This window comes from Bos javanicus, chromosome 22 (assembly GCF_032452875.1).
Source record: "Bos javanicus breed banteng chromosome 22, ARS-OSU_banteng_1.0, whole genome shotgun sequence".
In the NCBI taxonomy this organism is placed as follows: domain Eukaryota; kingdom Metazoa; phylum Chordata; class Mammalia; order Artiodactyla; family Bovidae; genus Bos; species Bos javanicus.
Window position 1 is genome coordinate 30,446,745 of NC_083889.1, and position 24,785 is coordinate 30,471,529.

Sequence of the window (24,785 nt, forward strand, 5' to 3'; positions counted from 1 at the left end):
TTTTTTTTCCCCCAGAGATTTTGGGGGCAGGGAAGACAGTGTGAATGTCAGTGTCACAGTGTCATTGACAAGAGGTCAAGTGAGTTAAGTATTGACAGTTGTCAATTGAATTTAGCAACTCCAGTCTCATTTGCCAGCCTGGTAGGAATATTTGGTGCAGAAGAGCTGTGCAGAAGCCAGCTTGCCATGGGCTGGGGATCCTATAGGGAGGAGGTAGGAGGGGCCAGAGGTTAGCTCTCTTCATCAGCAGGCAGAAAATGGGGAGAGCCCTTGGGGGAGCCAAGGGAGACACTTGAGGCTGAGGAAGCTTGTTTTTAGCTTGGCCTTCATACTTGTCAGGAGAGGTAGAGTTTGCAGGTAATAGCAAAAGAGGGAGGCATGATGGAGCAGGTGCACAGGAGTCAGGGGGAAGAGGGAGGGATGGAGCCTCCAGCCCTCTTCTTAATCCCACTCTTAACTGCATCTGTCAGTACTGGCTCCAGCTTCCTAATTTGCCCCCTGGTCTCCTCACATTTAGCGGCATCCTGTATACTTGCATTGGATTTCTCTTGATAAAATGTTCCTCTTATTCCAGCCATTCCCTGTTCCCAGCTCAGTGAAGATTCCACCTACAGTCTTCCCTTCCAGGCTCAACCATTTCTTTTCCAGGCATCTCTCCTATTTGCTTGTGAATGTGCACTCCTTCAGCCCATCTTTCTCACCCTCGTGAAACATAGCATTCCAATTACAAGGCATCACCCGAGTCTTGCCTAACCTGACCCATCATAGATGCTTCGTTCACTAGTATTTATAAAATAGAAATCCAAAGAAAAATCACAAGTCATTAACATTTGAAGGCATATTATAAATTTATTATGGAAAAAAGAGTTCATTGCTTTGATGTAGTGCAGATTCCATAGGACAGTCAGATGATACTGACATGAGGGACCAAATAAGTTGTGGTAGGGGCTGTTCTGTGAATTGTAGGATGTTAGCAACTTCATTCCTGGTTTCCCAGTAACACCTTTTCTTCCCAGTTGTGACAACCAAAAATGTCCCCAGGCATTGTCAGATGTCCCCTAGGTGGGGGTCAGGGAACAAAAATCATCCCATATTGAGAACTATTGATGTGGAATGACAATGTTAGGCAGAATCTTTTCCCTTGGCATTTTGATTTTTTCAGATGTATCCTCTCCCTCATACTTTGCATTTTTAATAGTTAGACCCAAGGGAAATTACACTGAAGATATATTTCACTCCAGGCAGTAAGAAATGGAAACCACCCATTTTTGACTTCTTACCAAGTTATTAGTGACTCTATCCTATTCTATCTAACTGTATGAGCAACTTATAAAAATCAAAATAAATGTTCCAACGTGAGCTAATGATGTTATCACTAAGCTTCCGTACAGTAAGATCTGTTTTCTTTTTTTTTAATTTATTTAAACATTTTTATTGGAGTATAGTTGGTTTACAATGTTGTGTTCATTTCTGCTATACATTGAAGTGAATGAGCTCTACAGATATCCCCTCCCTCTTGGACCTCCTTCCCTACCCCTCCCCCCACCACATTCCACTCCTCTGAATCATTCATCATCACTGAGCTGAGCTCCCTGTGCTGTACAGCAGGTCCCCACTAGCTGTCTGTGGTCCTGTGCATATGTCAATCCTGCTCTTTCAGTTGGAGAAGGCAATGGCACCCCACTCCAGTACTCTTGCCTGGAAAATCCCATGGACAGAGGAGCCTGGTAGGCTGAAGTCCATGGGGTCGCTAAGAATCGGACACAACTGAGCGACTTCACTTTCACGCATTGGAGAAGGAAATGGCAACCTGCTCCAGTGTTCTTGCCTGGAGAATCCCAGGGATGGTGGATCCTGATGGGCTGCCATCTATGGGGTCGCACAGAGTCGGAAATGACTAAAACGACTTAGCAGCAGCAGCAGCAGCTCTCTCAGTTTATCCCACGCTCCCTCCCTGCTGTGTCCTCACGGCCATTCTCTGCATCTGTGTCTCGATTCCTGCCCTGAAAATACGTTCATTTTTGCCATTTTTCTCGTTTCCACATAAATGCGTTAATATACAGTATTTTCTTCTCTTTCTGATGTTCTTCACTCTGTATGACAGGCTCTAGGTCCATCCACAAATGACCCTATTTTGTTCTTTTTTCAGTTCAGTTCAGTCGCTCAGTTGTGTCCAACTCTTTGTGACCCCATGAATCGCAGCACACCAGGCCTCCCTGTCCATCACCAACTCCCAGAGTTCAATGCAACCCATGTCCATTGCGTCGGTGATGCTATCCAGCCAACTCATCCTCTGTCGTTCCCTTCTCCTCCTGCCCCCAATCCCTCCCAGCATCAGGGTCTTTTCCAATGAGTTAACTCTTCGGATGAGGTGGCCAAAGTACTGGAGTTTCAGCTTCAGCATCATTCCTTCCAAAGAAATCCGAGGGCTGATCTCCTTTAGAATGGACTGGGTGGATCTCCTTGCAGTCCAAGGGACTCTCGAATCGTCTCCAACGCCACAGTTCAAAAGCATCAGTTCTTCGGCACTCAGGTTTCTTCACAGTCCAATTCTCACATCCATACATGACCACTGGAAAAACCATAGCCTTGACTAGGGACCTTTGTTGGCAAAGTAATGTCTCTGCTTTTCAATATGTTATCTAGGTTGGTCATAACTTTCCTTCCAAGGAGTAAGCATCTTTTAATTTCATGGCTGCAGTCACCATCTGCAGTGATTTTGGAGCCGAGAAAAATAAAGTCAGCCACTGTTTCCACTGTTTCCCCATCTATTTGCCATGAAGTGATAAGACTGGATTCCATGATCCTAGTTTTCTGAATGTTGAGTTTTAAGCCAACTTTTTCACTCTCCTCTTTCACTTTCATCAAGAGACTCTTTAGTTCCTCTTCACTTTCTGTCATAAGGGTGGTGTCATCTGCATGTCCAAGGTTACTGATATTTCTCCCGGCAATCTTGATTCCAGCTTGTGCTTCCTCCAGCTCAGCATTTCTCATGATGTACTCTGCATATAAGTTAAATAAGCAGGGTGACAATATGCAGCCTTGACATACTCTTTTTCCTATTTGGACCCAGTCTGTTGTTCCATGTCCAGTCCTAACTGTTGCTTCCTGACCTGCATATAGGTTTCTCAAGAGGCAGGTCAGGTGGTCTGATATTCCCATCTCTTTCAGAATTTTCCACAGTTTATTGTGATCCACACAGTCAAAGGCTTTGGCATAGTCAATAGTGCAGAAATAGATGTTTTTCTGGAACTCTCTTGCTTTTTCTATGATCCAGCAGATGTTGGCAATTTGATCTCTGGTTCCTCTGCCTTTTCTAAAACCAGCTTGAACATCTGGAAGTTCACGGTTCACATATTGCTGAAGCCTGGCTTGGAGAATTTTAAGCATTGCTTTACTAGCTTGTGAGATGAGTGCAATTGTACGGTAGTTTGAGCATTCTTTGGCATTGCCTTTCTTTGGGATTAGAATGAAAAGTGACCTTTTCCAGTTCTGTGGCCACTGCTGAGTTTTCCAAATTTGCTGGCATATTGGAAGGTGAAAGTGGAGAGTGAAAAAGTTGGCTTAAAGCTCAACATTCAGAAAACGAAGATCATGGCATCCGGTCCCATCACTTCATGGGAAATAGATGGGGAAACAGTGGAAACAGCGTCAGACTTTATTTTTCTGGGCTCCAAAATCACTGCAGATAGTGACTGCAGCCATGAAATTAAAAGACGCTTACTCCTTGGAAGGAAAGTTATGACCAACCTAGATAGCATATTCAAAAGCAGAGACATTACTTTGCCAACAAAGGTCCGTCTAGTCAAGGCTATGGTTTTTCCAGTGGTCATGTATGGATGTGAGAGTTGGACTGTGAAGAAGGCTGTGCGCTGAAAAATTGATGCTTTTGAACTGTGGTGTTGGGGAATACTCTTGAGAGTCCCTTGGACTGCAAGGAGATCCACCCAGTCCATTCTGAAGGAGATCAGCCCTCGGATTTCTTTGGAAGGAATGATGGTAAAGCTGAAACTCCAGTACTTTGGCCATCTCATGCGAAGAGTTGACTCATTGGAAAAGACTCTGATGCTGGGAGGGATTAGGGGCAAGAGGAGAAGGGAACGACAGAGGATGAGATGGCTAGATGGCATCACTGACTCGATGGACATGAGTCTGAGTGAACTCCGGGAGTTGGTGATGGACAGGGAGGCCTGGCGTGCTGCGATTCATGGGGTCGCAAAGAGTCAGACACGACTGAGCGACTGATCTGATCTGAGTGCAGCACTTTCACATCATCATCTTTCAGGATTTGAAATAGATGATCTGAAATTCCATCACCTCCACTAGCTTTGTTCGTAGTGATGCTTCCCTAAGGCCCACTTGACTTCACATTCCAGGATGTCTGGCTCTAGGTGAGTGATCACACCATCGTGATTATCTTGGTCATGAAGATCTTTTTTGTAAAGTTCTTCTGTGTATTCTTGCCATGTCTTCTTAATATCTTCTGCTTCTGTTAGATCCCTACCATTTCTGTCCTTTATTGAGCCCATCTTTGCGTGAAATGTTCCCTTGGTATCTCTAATTTTCTTGAAGAGATCTCTAGTTTTTCTCATTCTATTGTTCTTTTTTTTTTCTATTGTTCTTTTTTATGGCTGAGTAATATTCCGTTGTACATATATGTACCATATCTTCTTTATCCATTCATTTGTTGTTGGATTTGAAGTCTTAACAGAAACCACGTTTTACATAATGCCCCTGCCCCAACATCCCTGATTATTCCAGGGTCTCTTCTTCTGTTGTGAACTCTTCCATCAGGGGCTTTCTGGTATAAGTGAAGTCAGATATTTCTCATCACAGATATGCACTTGTTGGAAGGAAGCCAACTTTTGAGTAAAGAGCCAAAACCAAACATGTTGAGCTATCCTGTTAAATTTGTAATGTAGAGCTCATGAACTCATGGGAAATGAGCACGAGGAAGCCGTGGTGGGCTTGGAGTGCTATTTGAAGTAACGCTGAACACGCTCAGTTGTGAGGTTATGAAAGCTTCCTCTTCAGTAAGGAAGAATGAGGTAGCCTCACTGCTGGGATGGGTGTCCTCGGTGGCGGGGATTTGATCATGGGGTCTCTGATGCCTGTTCAATCCCTGTTCATGCCACTGTGTAGCCACATGCTAAGTACACTAATGATTAACCATTGCGTCTGCAGTATGAGGTACAAGTTGTTAATTCTATTTGTAATTATTAGCATGTACTTTATTAACTTCCACAAACCGTGTATACCAAGGAGAAATGCTTCTTAATGGCAATTACAGTTGTTTTTTTTTTTTTTTCCGGAGGTGTCAAAGCTTTAAAGAGGTAGGTTAGAACACGGCTGGTGTGCAGTTGCCCTCTGCCCTGCTCTGCATTTTCCCTCTTAACCACAACTTGGTAAACAAGAGCTAGTTTTGAACAGTAACCCAGAAAAGGAGTGCCATTCTCTAAGCTGTCATCTGAAGAAATGTTGATTTTATTGATGTTCTAGTCCTTACATCTCCAGAAGAAAGCAGGAAATGTTTCTAAAAATCGTTTTCGCTGAGAGCACAGTCCTGCTTCAGACTCGTTTTATGGTGGGGATAAGAGTATTCTGCACTTGAGGATTTTATAGTGTCGTCTGGGTTTTATGGGCTACTAGTAATTCCTGTGATTTATTGAGCACCTACTACATACTAGACTCTTTACATATATTGGCTTTGCTTGCTCTCAAAGTCCTCTGCATTTTTCATTGTAACACTACTCACAGCTTATTATATGATTTATTGATTAATGTGTGTTTTCCCCATCAGACAGTCACCTCCATGTTAGTGGATCTGTATCCATTTTTGTTTCCCATTGTTACCCCAACACTTAGAATAGAGCCTGACACTTATTAGGTACAAAATAAGTACTCTTTCGAAGGATGAGTGGATCCACATGCAGAGTGATGTGGTTTTAGAGATGAGGAAATGCACAGATAGAGTGGTGGGCATATTGTTGAAACCTTACAATTGGCAGCATCAAATTCAAAGTCAAGTGTGTCTGGTTCAATGGCAGACAATTCTTTCCACCACACATGGCTTCTCAGACTTTAATCTGAATCACCTCTGGGATCTTTACCAACGTGTACATGCTCATTCAGTGGGTCTGAGATGAGCCGAGAAGGTGCATTTGCTCTCAGGCAATATGCATGCTACTGTCCATAGACCATGCTTTGTCTAGTAGAGGTCTGCATGGTAGTTGCAGTGTTAGAAGTGATAATTTTCTCATCTGATGGAGGCATATGTGATTCTGTGTCTGAAAATCCTTGCCACAAGACAGAGTCTTTGCACCTGTACTGGTCTCCTAAGGAAGGTATCATGGGGCTCTGCTCTTGGATAAATATATTGGCCACATCATTTGGTTATCCATGGGCTGTGTTCTTTGATGTGTCTTAGATATCGATGTTGCTAATGGGCCCTGTTGCCTCTATTAACAGTCTTATACTCAGTATCCAGTGGTGTTTCTGCTCTAAAGATGTCCAATACCCATAGTCTTCACATTGACCTTGGAAATGCCCCGGAGTAGCAATGCCCTTTATAAGTTTCTTTGCATATTTAGTTGACTCCTGTTGAGAATCTGGAGTCTCCAGACGTCAGGTGGTCCCACCACTGACTCCATAACCGTCTTGTGGCCCCAGTATGCAGTGTGTGAAGGGAGGCTGCCATCATGGATCCCACTTTGGTGCCTGCTCTATCAAGTGTGGGCGTCTTAAGCTCTGCCCTTCTTGTTGGCGTGTGTGTGACAGTTTCTTCCTGATATCCTCCCTAGCTTGATACTTCCTCCTAGCTCTTGAGAAATAGGTACAGAGGTTGGCCTTTTTCACTAGTTAGAGTGGAGGGTTCAAGGTCTGGTTGCTTATCTTAGTCATTTGACACCACATGGTGGAGCAGCAGCCAGAAGCAAGAAAACCAGGGGACAAATTAGGATGGTTGAGCCTGTACTGACAGATGAGAAGGGGCCCCTGAATCAGAGCTGTGATTACTTACCACCAAGCAGTCTGATGCCTGGCTCCACCTATCCTATGTCACCAGCCTATGGCTCTTTCACAGTTTCTCAGTTCATCCCTTGCTGACTAGAGGATGTATCTGAGTTCTTAAGACTGACTCTTTATTCTCCCCAGCTATTCACACCAGAGCTGTTCATCATCATTGTGCCTGATTGGAGTCTACCCTTCATTCATCATGTAACATAATGTCACCATTTTTGGGGGGTATGCAGGATTTGAAGATCTGTGTATGTTGTATTCTAATTGTATAGTAGTAAAAATTGAAGGGGCGCTTTGAAAAAGATGTATTTGAGTTCAGTATTTTGAAAAACTCTTCGGCTCCACCTTCCTTTAAAATATTCAGCTATATTAGATGGTCAGGAAGGCTGGTTTAATGAGATGAGGACTTAAAAGTTAAGGGCATCATTATATTATCGAAATCACACTGAAAGTAAATTGGCAGATACCTGTAGTTTGTCCTGAAGTCACTTATTGAAGACCTTGCTTTAGTTCTCTTCACGTGGATAGACACAGCACAGGAATTTATAGACAATGAATGAGGAGTCTGCCACTGAAGAAATTTTCGTAAAGCACATGATGGTTTTGTCTATCTAGTTACATTAGACTTTTCTGCCTTTCATTTTTATTCTTCATTTGTTTGGGAATGTTATATGATCTTAATTTATGGAAACTCTGTGCCTATGCCTTTGGATTGATCAGCATTGCAAAGGCAGTGATTAAAGTGAACAAATGTGGAAAGCCACAAAGAGAAAAGACTGCTTGTATTTTTCTTTTATATATAAAAATTATTCTGATTTGTAATCCTTTAGCATCATGGTCATTGTTCCCATAAAAAAAAGACTGTATTTTGTGAAATGATACAATCTGTGAGGCATTTCCCATTATGTAGACACCATGTCTTTAAATTATAGCAATTTCTTAAGATTTTAAGGCAAAATGGGCTCTTAGAAGTGTGATTAATAGCAGAGAATGAGGCTAATGCTGGGTCATCAGTGGCACTCCATTACAAAAAAGGTTGGACTAATAAAAGCATCCATCTTTTTGACCAATAAAGCATTTGAATGATATGCTTATACTTTTTATCATATAGTAGTTACTTAGTAATGAATAAACTCTGAACTTGCATTGAAGAAAGACAACTCTACTTAAGTGACTGTTGGACTGGTATTTTGATGATGTCAGAAAAGGCAGGTCTGGGAGGAAGGCTGTGTTGGAGTTGCCAGTTTAATTTTTAAGCTGTCTTCTACAAGCATCAGACCCAGGGCCCAGGAGTCCCATCCATTTTAGGGGCAAAAGTAGAGTCTAGTCAGTTGATTGTGTCTTTAGCAGCGTAAGTCTATACAGTAGGTTCTCTAAGTGCTTTATGAGGTGCATCCTTAAGAATACTGTGCTTGGGAGTCCAGGATGTAGCCTGATCCCAGCACAGATCTCTCAGGCCTCCTTTGGCTTGGTTCCCCAAGACATAAGCTTGTACCCCATACCCTGGTGTGTTGGAAGAGGGTTTTTAGATGGTTCATAAATCATTCACCAATTCTCATTATTGTGATTTGATGTTGAAGCAATTCCATTTTCAGGCTGTTTTAATCCTTCTGATAAAGGCAAGGAGAAAGTCTCCATTTGGTGCTAGTATGTCTTTAATCTCTCTCCTTCCATTGTAAGCTCATTATTTAACAAAGGAGGAACATGGCTCCCACTCAGAGCCTTTGTGGACAGCAGGATCTAGCTAGAATTTAATAACACCGGTTGGGTTGTATTACATTTATTACAAAGTCTTTCTCTCCTTCAGAGGAACGCATAGTGGTTTTTCCATTTGACCAAATGATATAAAGTTTTCTTTGAAATAGATTTATGTTTGTCAAAAGTGAATAAAATTTTAAAATGACATTGGAGGTGTAGATAAAGCCTGCAAAAATCATGAAGGGAAATGCAGAAGTGAGTGCTTGAGGCTTGAAAACCGGCCCAAGGGACTACTCAGATGGCATGACTGCTCTGAAAATCTCAGGATTTGTAAGATTTTTTTGTCCCAGAGAAAAAGTTGTGGAAAGAATAAATCAGTCCTTTCCAATCTTGGATCTCCCTGTATCTTCCTCAGGACTATTTTCAGTTTTTAAAATAATATATCAAGCAAGTTGTAGGATTAGGAGTTTGGGATTAAAATATATACTCTACCATATATAAAATAGATAACCAGCAAGGGCATACTGTGTAGCACAGGACACTCTATCTTGTAATAACCTATAATGAAAGAGAATACAAAAGGAGAAAAAAAGGTGTTTATATAAATATATATCTAAATCACTTTGCTGTATACCTGAAGCTAACACAACATTGTAAATGAACTGTATTTCAATAAAATGTTTTAAAAAGTAAAAAATAGTTGAAAGTTAAGGCATGAAAGACTTCTTAATGCGTGGTCTTTTCCTCTTTGATTTATTTTACTTTATTAATATTTTTTTAGTAAATGAAACTAAGCAATTGGGGATTTTGGGGAACAAAGTAAGTAAATATTAAGTCAGTGCAAACATAATTATGGTTTTGGACCATGGATTTTAAATCATTATCACTAGACTCAAACACCCATTGATTAATGAAAATAGGAACCATTACAATCAAGCACATTTTTGCCAATGAGAAATAAGTTTGTTTATTCCTGTAGTGAAAAATCTGTGGTTTGGGATTCGACGAACTCTTGGAGAGCATCTTCTTCCTCCTGCTGGTTGTGGAAGTGTTTTCCCTGCAAAAAAAGTTGTCAAGATGCTTGAAAAAATGGTATCAGCTGGCGAGATATCAAGTAAATGTGGCAGTGTTGCGGAAGAGAATCGGGTCCTTTCTGTTGACCACTGCTGGCTGCAGGCGTTGCAGGTTTTGGTGCATCGCATCGGCTTGCTGTGCAGATTTCTCAGAGGTAATGGCTTCGCCGGGATTCAGAAAGCCATAGTGGATCAGACTGACAGCAGACAACGGACAGTGTCCCTGACCTTTGTTTGCTGCAAGTTTGGCTCTGGGAAGTGCTTTGGTGCTTCTCTGTCCAGCCACTGAGCTGGTCATTGCCAGTTGTCATAAATAAGCACTTTTTGTTGCACATCACAATCTGATTTAGAAATGGTTCATTGTTGAGTAGAATAAGAGAAGATGACTCTTCAAAATGACGATTTTTTGGATTTTCAGTCAGCTCATGAGGCACCCACTTACTGAGCTTTTTCATCTTTCCAATTTGCTTCAAATGCCAAATGACCATAGAGTGGGTGACATTGAGTTTTTCAGCAACTTGTGTAGTCGTAAGAGGATCAGCTTTGATGATTTCTTTCCACTGGTCCTTGTCAGCTTCCTATAGCCAGCCACTGCGCTCCTCATCTAAGGCTCTCGTCTCCTTTGCAAAACTTCTTGAACCACCACTGCACTGGATGTTTGTTAGCAGTTCCTGAGCCAAATGTGTTGTTAATGTTGCAAGTTGTGTCTGCTGCTTTATGACCCACTTTGAACTCGAATAAGAAAATCACTTGAATTTGCTTTTTTGTCTAACATTATTTCCCTAATCTAAAATAAATATAAAACGAACAGCAAGTAATGTCATTAGCATAAAACATAAAGTGAGAAATACACATTAAAATTATGTATAACCACATTTATTTAAGAATGTATTCCAGTGTCAAGTAGCAAATTTCAACTGAGCAAAACTGCAGTTACTTTGCACCAACCTAATAGACACATGCCGGTAAAACTGAAGGTACATTAGGATAACTGTAACACCACAGTTGGGATAGAAGAAAAATGCGTGTTATCCGTCCTAGCCATGCTAAGAAATCAGTAGAATCATCCTGGAATTCAAAGGCGTCTCCCTCCATTTGGGTGATGGTTATGTGTTTGGTGTTGTCCTTTACCAAGGGAAACAGTTATAGCTCTTTGGATTACCATTTAGAATTGTAAACGCTATTTATAATCCTTGACCAATAGTCTAGTTCTTCCAAAATTCAGGAATAGGAAATAAAAATGAAGGTCAAGAGAAGGCCTGGACAAAATTAGAAGTGTGAATAATGAGTAGTCCGCTTTTTCCATTAAAGGGGGGAACTAGGGATGGAAGAACACAATATTATGCTTTTACTTCTTCATTTTTTCTCGCTTGAGTTTTGCTGGGACACGGGATCGGGCATCTCTGTCTCCTAGTTATCTCAGCCTCATGCACAGAGCAGTGAGCATGGAATTTGAGAACGTTCTGTTCCCAAAGCATTTGAGGAAGAGTCTCTGTGTTAGTTGTTTCAGCCGCCAGACTTACATCATCAGAGTTGAGCAAGGCTGAGTTTCCTTCTCTAGGGCAGTGGAACGGCCTAAGCCCCAGAGGGCTTGCTAGGACAGACAAAGGAAACGTCTCCGTGTCCCTTCCCTGTGTCCGTATGGTGGTAACAGGTTCATGAGCCTGAGAAATTCCCTCTTCAGATGGCACGGAACCCTCCTTGGAAATTTCTTCTCCTGACACTGTTGAGGCCTTAGGGGCTATGTTGGTTTGGGAAAAGGAGACAGTCAGCAGAGATGGACTTGGGAAGCAAACCACAGTACAACAAAACAAAAACACAAAAGAAAATCCTCTGTTTCTTTGTGACTTAAGCATCACAGAACAAAGAATAGGTTATTGAAGTAGGAATTGGGAACAAGAGCTTCTAGAGAAGGTTAGGAGGTTTATAGTGGAATTGAGAATGAGGAATTGGGGTGGCCAGGAAAGACCAGTACAATTTTGTTATGATTTTCAGACAGAGGTAGAAATTTGAGTAACTGATCGTTATCAGTGCAATTGCCAGAATCCTCTCAGGTGTGTCTTTAGTTGTTTTTTTAAATTTCATTTTCTTATTTTCAAATTCTGTTTTGGATATCCAGCTGTTTTGCTGTACTTTGCACTGACATAATGCTGAGTTTTTAAAAATTAACTAACTGATTGTACATGTAAGATATGTACTTAAGATATGGACTTCGCTGGTGGCTCAGATGGTAAAGTGTCTACCTACAATGCGGGAGACCAGGGTTCAATCCCTGAGTCGGGAAGATCTCCTGGAGAAGGAAGTGGCAACCCACTCCAGTATTGTTGCCTGGAAAACCCTAGGCGAGGAGGAACCTGGTAGGCTACAGTCCATAGGGTCACAAAGAGTCATACATGACTGAGCGACTTCACTTTCTTTTTTACATGTAAGATATAGATAAATTACCAAACTGTCTTTCAGTGTGTCGTTGCTTTATAACTTTTAAGTAATGGAGAGATGTTATTCACAAGTATCAAAATTAAGTAGTTTAATGTTAAAGTATCTGTAAAATAGATTCCCAAATTCATGTTATAATTGCAAATTGTTTATTTAAACATAGCATCTCCGATACAGTGTGATAACTTTCTTTTGATATACAGCATGCTGTTTAACATGTTAGTACACATGAGACAGATTTTTGAACATAAAACATTTCTTTGTAATACTTTGTTAGCGGACAGATTAAGCTTATTCACTCTTGGCTTCCAGGATTTAAGGTTTCTTTGATATGCTGACAAAGTGAACTCTTGCATACTTGTATGTAACATCAACCAATGTCTTTTAAGGGGCTGAAGTTTGATTTTTGCTGGGTGGTTAAGAATGCTACAGATCTATTTGTGGACCCAGTGTGCTTAAGGATATCTTGGAACAAGAAACTCGGGGAGAAAGTAACATCAGGGTTTTCCTTCTAGGTAAAACATTCCTGATCCAGGTCGGTGTTTGACTCATATATTTCATTGATAAAAGATGAGCCCAGGAAGTGAATGCATGGTTACTCAAGCATGAAAACATCACAGTCTTTTAAAGCTTTTACCATATCCATCCTATAGTAGTTTAAACCATGTAGCTATTTTATTTTTTATCTATAAGCGAGGAAATAGAAGGACATTGACTGAACTCTTTTTTTGTTTGTTTTGTTTTTCATTTGAGGCAGGGAAGCAGGGGAGCCTGTTTTTCTTAAAGGGGGTCAGGCTTTTTTTTTTTTTTTTTTGATTGCTAAATAATGTCACCAGTAAAGAGTTAACCAGATTTCACTTGATTCACTCTGGCTTAGATGATGATGAGTAATGCGAGGTTGGTAACTGCAAATTGTTGTTTATAAGCAAACATGGCATTGTGCAAACAAGCAGGCCTGGTCTCCAACTGGTTTGATTTCATGGTGGTCAGCAGCTGATCTATGTAACATACAACCTTTCTGCCTCTCTAAATGTCAGAAGAAGGACTGTTTGTTTATCTTGCCTTCTTTGCAGCTGTTTACTCTGTAATGCATTTACCTCGACCTTGATTCCCAAAGAGTGGCCCCTCTCTCCTCCCCAGCTCTGTTTACATTAGTCCTGCCCCTGGTGTCACCTATGAAATCTGTTGATTATTCCACCTGGTTAATGTTAAATTACTCTTGTAAGATGATGTGTTTGTTCATAAACACAAATGCTGGGCCCCTTGTTTACTGTACCCATGGTAGCAATCGTTATTAAACAAATATTGCTTTGTTTGCGGGTGTGAGCAGCAGTTTATCCTGCAAGGTCTGTTTTTAAAAACACACACGCATTTAAAAAAAAAAAAACTTACATGCTAGAATTTTGATAAAGAAAGAAAAGGGGAACTTGTCCCTGGAATGTGGTTGAAACAGACTTAGGTTTGCTTTTCTTATCTTTTGCTTGGATGAAGGGGCTGGAGAGATTAGCGAGTTGTTTGGTTTTTCTAAGAGATTTCCTTAGTGTAATGATATCTATGCAGTTGTTTGCTTTTTTCAGAAGGGAGAGAGCTCTCCTGAAAGGCCAGTAATAGAACATCAGATGACTAGAAAACTCTTTGTGGAACAAACAAGGGCTTAGAAGGTCTAGGAGAAAAAGTCTAGTGCTATGAACAAGGCAGTCACGTTTGAAAGGTACAGTCCTTGAATTTTGTATTTTTATGTGTTGTGTGTTGTCCTGTGGGCTCCATATAGATCTTCTGTGATGCCTATACTACAAGTTTGAAAGAAGAAGACTAACTTTTAGTTTAATATGTTCTGAATAATTCCCTGTACTATAAAGACATCCTGAGAGGACAGCATACAATTAATATCAGTGGTAATATTTTTAAAAGCTAGTATTTTGATTCTCTGTTAAACTTACCTGCCTCACTTGAAAATGCATTTATGCTTATATGATTTCTTGTTAAGTAAAGCAGACCTTATATCTCTATTCAGCTTGAGGTGTCCTTGGAGGGGGTGTGTGTATGTGTGTGTGTGTGTGTGTGTCTGTGTGTCTGTGTGTCTGTGTGACTCTAGGACATCTAGAGTCTGGCAACCACAACAGAAGCCTGTCCTTTGTCCTATTTTGCAAACAATAGAAAAACTCAGCTCACATCATCTTTGTTTTTGTTTTTTAAATTACTGTTTGTTGCTGTTTCTGACTTTGCCTTGTGATTCAACACTGGGCAGGGCCTGCTAGCGTTTGCTGTAAATTATAAGGATACACCACACACTGGGTTGAGGGTGGAGGCTGAGGGGGTCATGACCTTCAAGAAATGGTGGTCTTTTATGTCAGCAAAAGCCTGCTAATCTCTCTGTGAGAGTAACTTTGGTAGGAGAAGGCTATACATGCATAGGTGGAGTTTTTGAAGGATAAAATTAAATAATTGTCCATTTCACACAACAGAGAAGTGCAAGCAACAGACCTCTGATGGCCTGCATTCACAAAGCTGCCATGATTGCTATGAACTTACTGTTCACTTTGGCCACCAGAGCGGTTAGGTGCTGCAGGCGAAATGGGAGATACGTGAAGTGTGTCATCGAACATGCTGGTCATTAATTGCTGCTAGGTATCCGACTCTGTGTATATTCAGCTATATAAAATATAGAAATGAAAAAAATATATATTCTGACCTGGTTGTCGGTCACTTTATTCCATTAGACTCTTTCTGAGAATGCAGCAGTTGAATGTTCGAATGATTAAAGTTGGGTAGGTTTTGTTAGTTCTCAAACTTAAAATCTGTTTTGTTCTATGAAAATGCATTTTAATTAAGCTCCCCAGAACACCTGGCTCCATCATACCTTAAGCTTCAGAGGCTTCCTTGTGGCAAAGCAAACAACCTAGTCCTGAACTGGCAAGGCTCCTTTCTGCTCTGTTTAATTATTTGAGCTTGTCTGGATTAATATGCCAGGGAGTGGGTATGGATTCTCCTTTGTACTTCTGTCTCCTGGAGCGGCTTCTTACTTCTATACTTTGCTCACAGTTGCTATGATTACAGCACCTAAAGTCTCATCTACTGGGAGAGAGCAGAAAAAAAGACCAGTGGTCACTGAACCTCTAAAAATATAATTAGAGATCTGTAACTTTTTAGAGGTTGGAATGTTGTCATCTACCCTTCTTCATGTCTTCTTAATATAAAGAGTACAGCGTTCCAGAAGATTTGGTTATGACAAGTCACGAGACTGAGGCATCTATAGTCCCTGAAAAGTTTTGCTGCCCTGGAATTGAAGTTTAGAAATGCCTTTTCTTTAAAAGGTTGAAGTCCCCTGTCTTCACACAGAAAGCCTGGTAGAAAAGGGAAATCATTTGTTGTTGTTGTTAAGACCATCATTTTCAGTTCAGTTCAGTCGCTCAGTCGTGTCCGACTCTTTGCGAACCCATGAATTGCAGCACGCCAGGCCTCCCTGTCCATCACCAACTCCCGGAGTTCACTCAAACTCATGTCCATTGAGTCGGTGATGCCATCCAGCCATCTCATCCTCTGTAGTCCCCTTCTCCTCCTGCCCCCAATCCCTCCCAGCATCAGGGTCTTTTCCAATGAGTCAGCTCTTCGCATGAGGTGGCCAAAGTATTGGAGTTTCAGCTTTAGCATCATTCCTTCCAAAGAACATCCAGGGCTGATCTCCTTTAGAATGGACTGGTTGGATCTCCTTGCAGTCCAAGGGACTCTCAAGAGTCTTCTCCAACACCACCGTTCAAAAGCATCAATTCTTTGGTGCTCAGCTTTCTTCACAGTCCAACTCTCACATCCATATATGACCACTGGAAAAACCATAGCCTTGACTAGACGGACCTTTGTTGGCAAAGTAATGTCTCTGCTTTTGAATATGCTATCTAGGTTGGTCATAACTTTCCTTCCAAGGAGTAAGAGTTTTTAATTTCATGGCTGCGATCACCATCTGCAGTGATTTTGGAGCCCCCCAAAATAAAGTCTGACAGTGTTTCCACTGTTTCCTCATCTATTGCCCATGAAGTGATGGGACCAGATGCCATGATCTTAGTTTTCTGAATGTAGAGCTTTAAGCCAACTTTTTCACTCTCCTCTTTATTTCAACCTTATTCTACTAACTCTCTTCCAAGTCATGAATTACAGGGAAAATTAAACATCCTGTTATTTACCATCTCCAGGCCTCGGAATTATCCTCATGTGTATTACATGTTCACCATGGGTTTTGGTAGAGTTTTATATTGGTTGATTATCTTTACATTTTCAGCAAACTGGGACAATCTTACTTCTGTGAGGACTTAAAATGATTTAATGGCTGACGTTCTTTTCTGAGTTTTAGAACTCCAAAACAGTTAGTCATTCCCGAGTACAGGAAGCAGAATATTTTAAAAGAAGCAACATAAAAGGTGGTGACTACAGGCCCTTGATCTCATTTGATTGAGAGGTTGGATTTGAATTTTTCTGTTGTGTAATCGTTTAGTTAAAAATTCAGCAGTTATATATTGGATTCCTATTATGTGCAAGGTGTGTCTGAAAGTCAAGTTGGAGATAAAGGAATTTTGTGCTGTTTAATTCTTATTAAACAAATGGAGATGGAGAGGTGCAGAAGGAAATCATTTTAATCAGAATGCCTTTTCTTGCATTTAATTGATAAATAAAAGTGCTTCTAGTTTGATAAGTACAAACTAGTTCCTATTTCTTTTTCCCCCCTCCTTTGCACTATAAAGGTTAAGAGAGCTATATTATTACTGTTATTATAAATTTGCAGTATTATTGTTATTAATTATTTCTTATTAACAATGAACGGAATTTTCATCTCAAGTTTCTCACCAACTGATCTCAATTCCTTGTTTCACAAAACCCCTATTGTTAGGGATTCTGGCTCTCTAGATGCATCCACCATATGGTTACCTGTACCCATTCCTTTCTCACACCAAACCCTGTGTTTGCTGCATTTTTGAAGACCAGAGAGAGGAGTAACTCCTTTAGTCCCCAAATGCCAGTGCTTCCTAGGAGGGATGTTCCTGGAGCTTCTTTATTTATCCTCCCAGAGAGGCCCAGCCCATCACCTGCATAATATTCTCTCTCCACACTAACCTGGGACGGATGAAGATTCCAGTTTTACCCTAGATGCTCCCATATGACTAACTTGCCACTTGTTTTTTTTTTTTAAGATGCTTTGACCACTTCATTGCTCCTTAACTTTTTCTTCGTTAAGTACTACACGAAATTCCAGATTTTTAAAGATAGATGTAGACGCGTACAGTGCATGATAAAGTTGATAATACATAAATCATTTTTAACAACAGGTAATATGCATAATTTATGGTGTTACAGTGCTATCTTTTTGATATTTATGATGGATAATGCTCAATTTTTGCCCTCATATTACTGCTTTAAATTATACCACGAGAAAATTAATGAGAAAGTAGATTTATGGGTTTCATTTGTTTGTCAATTCGGAAATTAATTGGGTGTTAATTTTAGCCGTCCCTCATCAGACCAGGACTTCAGTCTGTATGCATTACTTTGTATTCATTGTGGCTTACTTCCCATTTACTGTGGGTCACTAGCTTTGCATACATTAAAATAGCCCTCCGGCTCATTCCCTTGATTACTTTTTGAACTGCCATGCATTAGAAAATTTACGCCTTTCTGTTATAATTATGAAAATTTGGTTTTGGGACATGGTGCCTTCACAGCATAGTTAGTACTCTGACTTCTCTCCCTTAACTTGGCCCTAGGATGGTTGTTCCATGAAATGGGACTGCTGCCAGTGGGGTCAGTGGACGGACAGAAGTGTGTCTAAAGAGTTCAGAGACAGTTTGTGGAAGTGCTCTCAGATGAGAAAGTAATCAGCTGTGGTCAGTCCGTTTCTCCTGTTCTTCCTCCTCCCCTTCTTTTATCTTTGAGAGTATGCTGTGAGACTGCCGGTTGCAGACAGTCATTCAGTATCTTGGAGCCGCTGTGGCCCTTCCATCATGCCCTTTCTTCACTTGCTTTCTGTAATCCGCTCCACCGGCCCTTTATCTCCTCACTGCCACCTGCCCCAGTAGCATCTTTCCAGGTAAAGGGTGAAAGATTGGGAAGCTTGTGTCTCTCTCTGGGAAATGTAGACCCCTCTTCTCCATGGAGGCCCTGACTTCCATCTGTATGTTTTGGTATTTGATTCCCTGACTTGAAGGAGAGGAAGTGAGAGCACCAGGTGGGTCAGTTTCCCAGGTGACTCCAGCGAACTACGATGGGGAATAAGTTCCCCTTAGCCACACCTTAAAACTCCTTGGTGTGTATAGTGTGGCGAGGTAAATCCTTCACACATTTAAAGGGAATGGTTCATTTATCTAATGAGACCTGAAAGTGTGTGTTGGTCTTATTTCTTAATACAGACAGGTATTATTTCTTCTTTCCTGAATCATGTGGAAATGATTGTTAAGGATTTTGAATCTTCATGCTGCAACGTGAGGATTTTAAAGAGTACTTCTTTCGAAGAAGAACTGGGCTGACGCTCACTCTTTTTTAACTCACCTACAAACCCTGTGCGAAGTCTAACTGATAATTGGGTCAGAGCCACATGATTGAGATTTTGAAAATACAGACATACCCTCCTGTTATTGCACTTCACCTTATTGTGCTTCACAGACACTGCGTTTTCCTTTTTATAAATTGAAGGCTTTTGGCAACCCTGTATCCAACAAATCTATCAGCCCCATTTTTTTTCCAGTAGATTTTACTCACTTTGTGTCTTGGTATCACAAATTTGTCATTCTTACTGTATTACAAATTTTAAAAATTATTACTATACTTACTAGAGTGCTCTGTAATCAGCGGTTTTTTATATGACTATTGCAATAAAGATTACAACTTCTTGAAGGTTCAGATGGTGGTTAGCATTTTTCAGCAATAAAGGTTTTTAATTAAAGTATTTTTATTAACAGAATACTTTTTTTTCAGACACAATGCTATTGTACACTTAATACACTACAATAGAGTAGAAACATAACTTTTCTATGCACTGGGAAACCAAAAAATGTGTGTAACTCACTTTATTGTGATATTTGCTTTATTCAGATATTCATTTTCCTGCCATATTCTGGAACCAAACCTGCAGTGTCTCTGAGGCCTGCTTGTATTAGCCACTCACGTAATCTCTCCATTTGTAGAGTTCCCCCAGTCCTCCTTCCCTCCATCACTTCCTTCATCTCACCTTTCCATCCTTCCTTTTTTTTTTTTTTTTCCAAAGCCTCTCTTGTCTCTTCAAAGTGCATACCATTTTCCTTCCTTCCTCACACATGGATGAACAATGAGAAAGAGGGTATTTTGGAGGGGAGGGGGGCTGAAAGGGGAGGGGATAGAGTGGGAGAAGGACTGTATAATCACTCTTAATCATTTTCCTAAAAAGTGATCTTGCAGTTAACTTTTCTTCTCCTCTCCCCATAGACATATAAATATATTTTACAAAACTATGTTTAGTTTAATTTACACATCCTTTCATGAACAGACCAAGTTCTTTAAGGGCATTTATTCTGCTTCATATAAATAATTGATCAGCCAAGTTAATTTACTTCTGCCTGACTTGGTCAACCTTAATTAACTGCCCTGGAATCAAGACTGAACTTTTTGTTAGCTTAAAATCTTTCACAAGCATGATAACAAGGGTTTTATTTTCCTTAAATTTTCAGCATCAACACTGTAACCAAGGAAATAATCATAATAAGAAAGCATTGCTTTCATTTACTATAAATACATTGGCCTGGACATTATGAATTTTCCAGAATACTTCCAGAGAGCAGCTCTATTGGCAACGACAATAAATAAGCACGCTAAACTCAGTTCTTATCCCTCCTACAAGTCCCTCCAGCACAAAAATCGATCTTTTGAAATCAGTAGCGCTGTAATGTTTCCAAGTAAGATGAGAAGCGGGCCATTTTGGCTTTCGTAAGCTTTCCGACATCTGTGCGATTGTAGCATCAGCTTTTGTGCGGTTATGTTGAATGGATCATATGTGATTTAAACACGCCCAGCTCCTTCAGAGAAGTCATAGAGAAGGCTGGAGGAGGCTTTGGCTTTTGTTTTTTGAGAAAGGACTTGCTAGGGGGTATGGCGTGGCCATGCCCTTCAGGTGCCATGCCTTCCTGTTTAGGCTCTTTGGATGATTGTGTGTCCTTTCTTGTTTTCAGTTTGTCATGGAGCAAAGCCCATCATTGCTTCTAGGATGCCCCCACCCTAGAGGGAGGCGGAGGTCACACACACTAGGTGCTTGTGACAAGCACCCAAGAAGAGAGCTCAGCATTCCCAGCCAGAGAACAGAGATACCTCTCCTGTGACTTGCTTTAGATGAGTCTAAAATTGTAAAACTCAGTAGAAAAACCCCAAATACAGTGGTTGGCTAGCGTGCTGATACCTTTAGCTTTGTACTTCGGATGTTTTTTCCTTGTCTACCTGCCACCTTCGTCGTTGTCTTTTTGGGTTTTGACTCCGTTTTCTTTGTGTAGATGTCCTAATTCACTACCCAGTGCAGGACTTTGCAAATTGGAAATTTGCTCATCCTTTATGGAATGGACAAGTTCATGTCTGCCTAACTTGCTGAGGTTTAGTTTTCTTATCTGTAAAGTGGGAATAGCCTTTTCTCCCTCATAGAATACTTCTGTGTTTGAAAAGTACATCAGAGGGCTTTGTAGTTTGTGCATATGATACAAATAGAAAAGCCTTATTAAATAGCTTGAAACGTTCCATAGAAAGAAAAAACTGCCAGCCCAGATATTGTTAGAAACATTCTTAGACATCGACACTCCTCATTTTTTCACATGTGCTTTTCAAAAAACCTGTTTTCTCCTGATTGGTGTGGGAGATTATAGCAAAATTTAAATCTTCCAACCAACATACTACTGTTAGCACTTGACTAATTAAGGACATCCTCGGACCAAAATAATCCTTTATGCAATTTCGATCCCAAAGCCTGCACTCTCACAAACCTGGTCCCCAAGCCAAGCTGCTTGGCTTGATGCCTGTGAAACTTGTGCTGGAGGACTTGGCAGTCTTCTGTGGAACTGCATGGAGCAAATCTTCTCATCAGATTGTGCGTTGGATATTATTCTGACTCCACCCACCACGATGTTGTCAAACCCAGGAAAAGGGAGCTGGGTCAGTCTCTTTGACACTTGTCTTCAGATCTGGGAGCCCAGTGGTCAACGTGACTTGAAAGCCGTATTTTACCTGTAGCACTGCTTCCTGAGGACGGGCTATTTGGCTAAATATGTCCCATTCTGAGGGCAGCTATAGAGTTTAGGTATAGACAAAAGCATTGTCTTTGTGGAGTGGGAAACCCCTGATATAGATAGGCTTTCTGGAAGGTGAAAAACATTTTTTTCCTTTTTTGTTTAGATATGCTTGTAACATACCCTAAAACCTAAATGGGTTTCCTTGCTTAGTACTAAAACAACTATTTCCTTAAACACTTTTTTTCCCCTTAGCTTCTGTACATGTGGGAAAGTTTATGACAGAGAAACTAAAATGTTGAGGGACAAAAAAACACCTACGTTTCAAAAATTTGGTGTTTTTTTTCATGATGAACTAGATACTTGCTTTGCCTGGTTCTTGCATCTTAAAGTTTTAGTTCTTTTTTGGTAGATTCTTCACTCTGCAGACAGTAAGATATGAATGCAATTTTTAAAGGACTATAATCACTGAAATATCTGATCTAAAGAGACAAGAGTGAATCAGCTGTTGTGTCTGAGTTTGTTTTCCACCTGTTCACAAAAAATGCCATTCTTAATCCAGTTCAGAATTGGATTAACTTTAATGTGTGTGTGTGTGTATATATGCCTTCTGGGTTTATGAAATTTGTCATTACATTGGATTATACTATGCACGGAAAGGAAAAAAGATATGGATTTTTCTGTTCTTAATTTTTACAGTTGTTTTTGTATGAGTATAGAACAGACTTAAACCAATGTCTTACAGGAAGACAACCTCCTGTAAAGATGCCTAGAGTGTTTAAATTTGCGTGTTGTCACATATTTCATCTACGGGGCAGAAATCTGTAACACTTTGTGTATGTGTCATCCATGATTTGAATCAATTTGTGTAAAAGTTTTCTGCCCTTTTATCTAAGATTGGTATTTCCCAGTTGTCTTAATTATTTGGGCATTCCTTAGCTTGGATGTTTGAATTACCACCTCCCTGTAGTGATAATTGTTTGTGTCTGGCCTCTCAGCCTGGAGTGCGACCCTGAAATGTTCATTGTTTGGCCCTTTCTTTACCTCAGCTTTAAAAAACACATAGCTAAGAACTCTGACATCAGACTGAATTTGTCTTAAGTAGTCCCCCTGCCCCCCAATCCACAGCTTCACTCTCTGAGGTTTGTTTTCCTCAGTCTGAAAATATTAAATGGAAAATTCCAGAAATAAGCAATTGTTAAGTTTTAGATTCAACGCCATTCTCAGCGAGATGAAATCTCACCATCCTGCTCCGATTTCCCCAGGACTGGAATCATCCCTTGCCCAGCGTTTCCCACCCATTTTCCATTCAGTAGCTATCTCAGTTGTGTCCAGGTATCACAGGGCTCATGTTCAAGAACGTGCAAGACTAGTGATGCTGGTACTTCGGATGTGCCAGAGAGGAGCCATAAAGTGCTTCCTTTAAGTGAAAAAGTGGAAGTTCTCAGTAAGGAAAGAAAAAAAATCATGTGGAGAAGAACCAATCTTCTATCCATGAATTTGTGAAGAAGGAAAAAGAAGGGCATACTAGTTTTGCTCTTGTACTTTGAACAAGCAGAAGTTGTGATCATAGTGTCTGAAAAGTGCTTATTTAAGCTGGAAAAGGCATTAAATATGTCCAGCAAGATATTTTGAGAGAGACCACACTCATAACTTTCACCCTAGTATATTGTTATAATTGTTCTTTTATTGTTAGTTATCACCATTAATCTCTTACTTAGAAATTAAACTTTACCTTAGGCATGTATGTATGGGAAAAAAACAGTGTATATAGGGTTCAGCAGTCATCCACTGGGGATCTTGGAATGTATCCCCTGTGGATAAAGGGGGGATTACTATAATAATCCTTTATGCAATCCTTTATATATATCTTTAAAATTTTTTTTGATGTTTAGTACTTTCAAATTCAGGCTTCCCTTGTGGCTCAGCTGGTAAAGAATCTGCCTGCAATGTGGGAGACCTGGGTTCGATTCCTGGGTTGGGAAGATGCCCTGGAGAAGGGAAAGGCTACCCACTCCAGTATTCTGTCCTGGAGAATTCCATGGACTTGTACAGTCCATGGGGTCACAAAGAGTCGGAAACGACTGAGCGACTTGCACTTTACACTTTCAAATTCAGAATTTTTTTTTTAATCTGCCTAGGCAACATTTTCTCCAAAATAAGCATAAGAGGGCCTAGACCTTTCACACCTTAAACCAGACCAGACATTAGGAATTCAGTATGAGAAACACGTAACTCTGAACGGGACTTCTCAGGACAATCTTAACCATAAGACAAAGACAAGACTCAATTTATTTAGCCTCTGAAAAGTTGTGACTCCCCCCTCCCTCTCTCAAAGTAGCTTATCTTATTGGAATGGCCAGTTTTGAAAAGTTCCAATACTTGAATGATTCCAGGGAGTGCAAATCTTGAGAACACTTTTGGGGTTTTGACTGTAAGGGGTTTTAGCATGAATTAATACCTCAGGAGGCCTCTTGCTAAGGTGTGTTATCTCCTGATAGACTACATTTGGAAAATACTTCTCTAAGAGCGTAATACATCATACAGAGCCTATACATACTAAAATTAAATGTTATACCTAATACACTGAATGAAATGACTTACTGGTTTTTGAGCAAAACATCCAGATATAATCACAGGAATTTAACCATAAATTCTAAGTTCATCTGACAATGTTTTTTTTTTCTGAGGAAAAAGATAGCATACATAGAACAATACTACTAAAAGTTGAATTTGCTTTTCTTTTAAAGTTTTTAATTAATTTCTGTTTTATATTAGAGAATAGTCGTTTGGCAATGTTGTGTTAGTTTCAGGTGTACAGCAAAGTGATTCACTTGTACATATACATGTATCTGTTCTTTTTCAGATTGTTTTCCCATAGAAGCTATTAGAGAATATTGGTAGAGTTCCCTGTGCTATACAGTGGATCCCTTAAAACTTGAATTTGGACCAACGGTTCCATCTTCAGAAACTAGACTATTGGACCACTAATAAGGGATAAGTTGAGTGAAAGGAAGTGACAACTGTTTACAGAGTTTGGCAACATTGAAGGCAGGGCCCTTCTCTTCATGTACAACAACTGTGCTAACAGCTGCTTTTTTCTTTCTCCCTGGCTCCCTCCTGCAAATCAGGTTTTTGAGTCATGATGCAAGAATCTGGGACTGAGACAAAAAGTAACGGTTCAGCCATCCAGAATGGGTCTAGCGGCGGCAACCACCTACTAGAGTGCGGCAGTCTTCGGGAAGGGCGGTCCAACGGGGAGACGCCGGCCGTGGACGTGGGCACGGCCGATCTGGCCCACGTGCAGCAGCAGCAGCAGGTACCGTGCGCTGGAGTCGGG

General features: G+C 40.5%; 1 protein-coding gene across 24 annotated transcripts in view; it reads left to right on the top strand.

Moving 5' to 3' along the window:
- The window catches only part of FOXP1 (forkhead box P1), a 627,865-nt gene that overhangs the window by 363,602 nt on the left and 239,478 nt on the right, over positions 1-24,785 (top strand). For 21 of the 24 annotated variants that reach the window (XM_061397383.1, XM_061397378.1, XM_061397377.1 and 18 more), the window contains one exon: positions 24,577-24,764. In XM_061397383.1, the coding sequence (XP_061253367.1) occupies positions 24,588-24,764 (177 nt within the window). In that variant the 5' untranslated portion in view covers positions 24,577-24,587. Of the gene's footprint in view, positions 1-13,588; positions 13,936-24,574; positions 24,765-24,785 lie in introns of those variants that run through there. The other 3 variants (XM_061397370.1, XM_061397376.1, XM_061397375.1) reach the window with 2 other exon arrangements.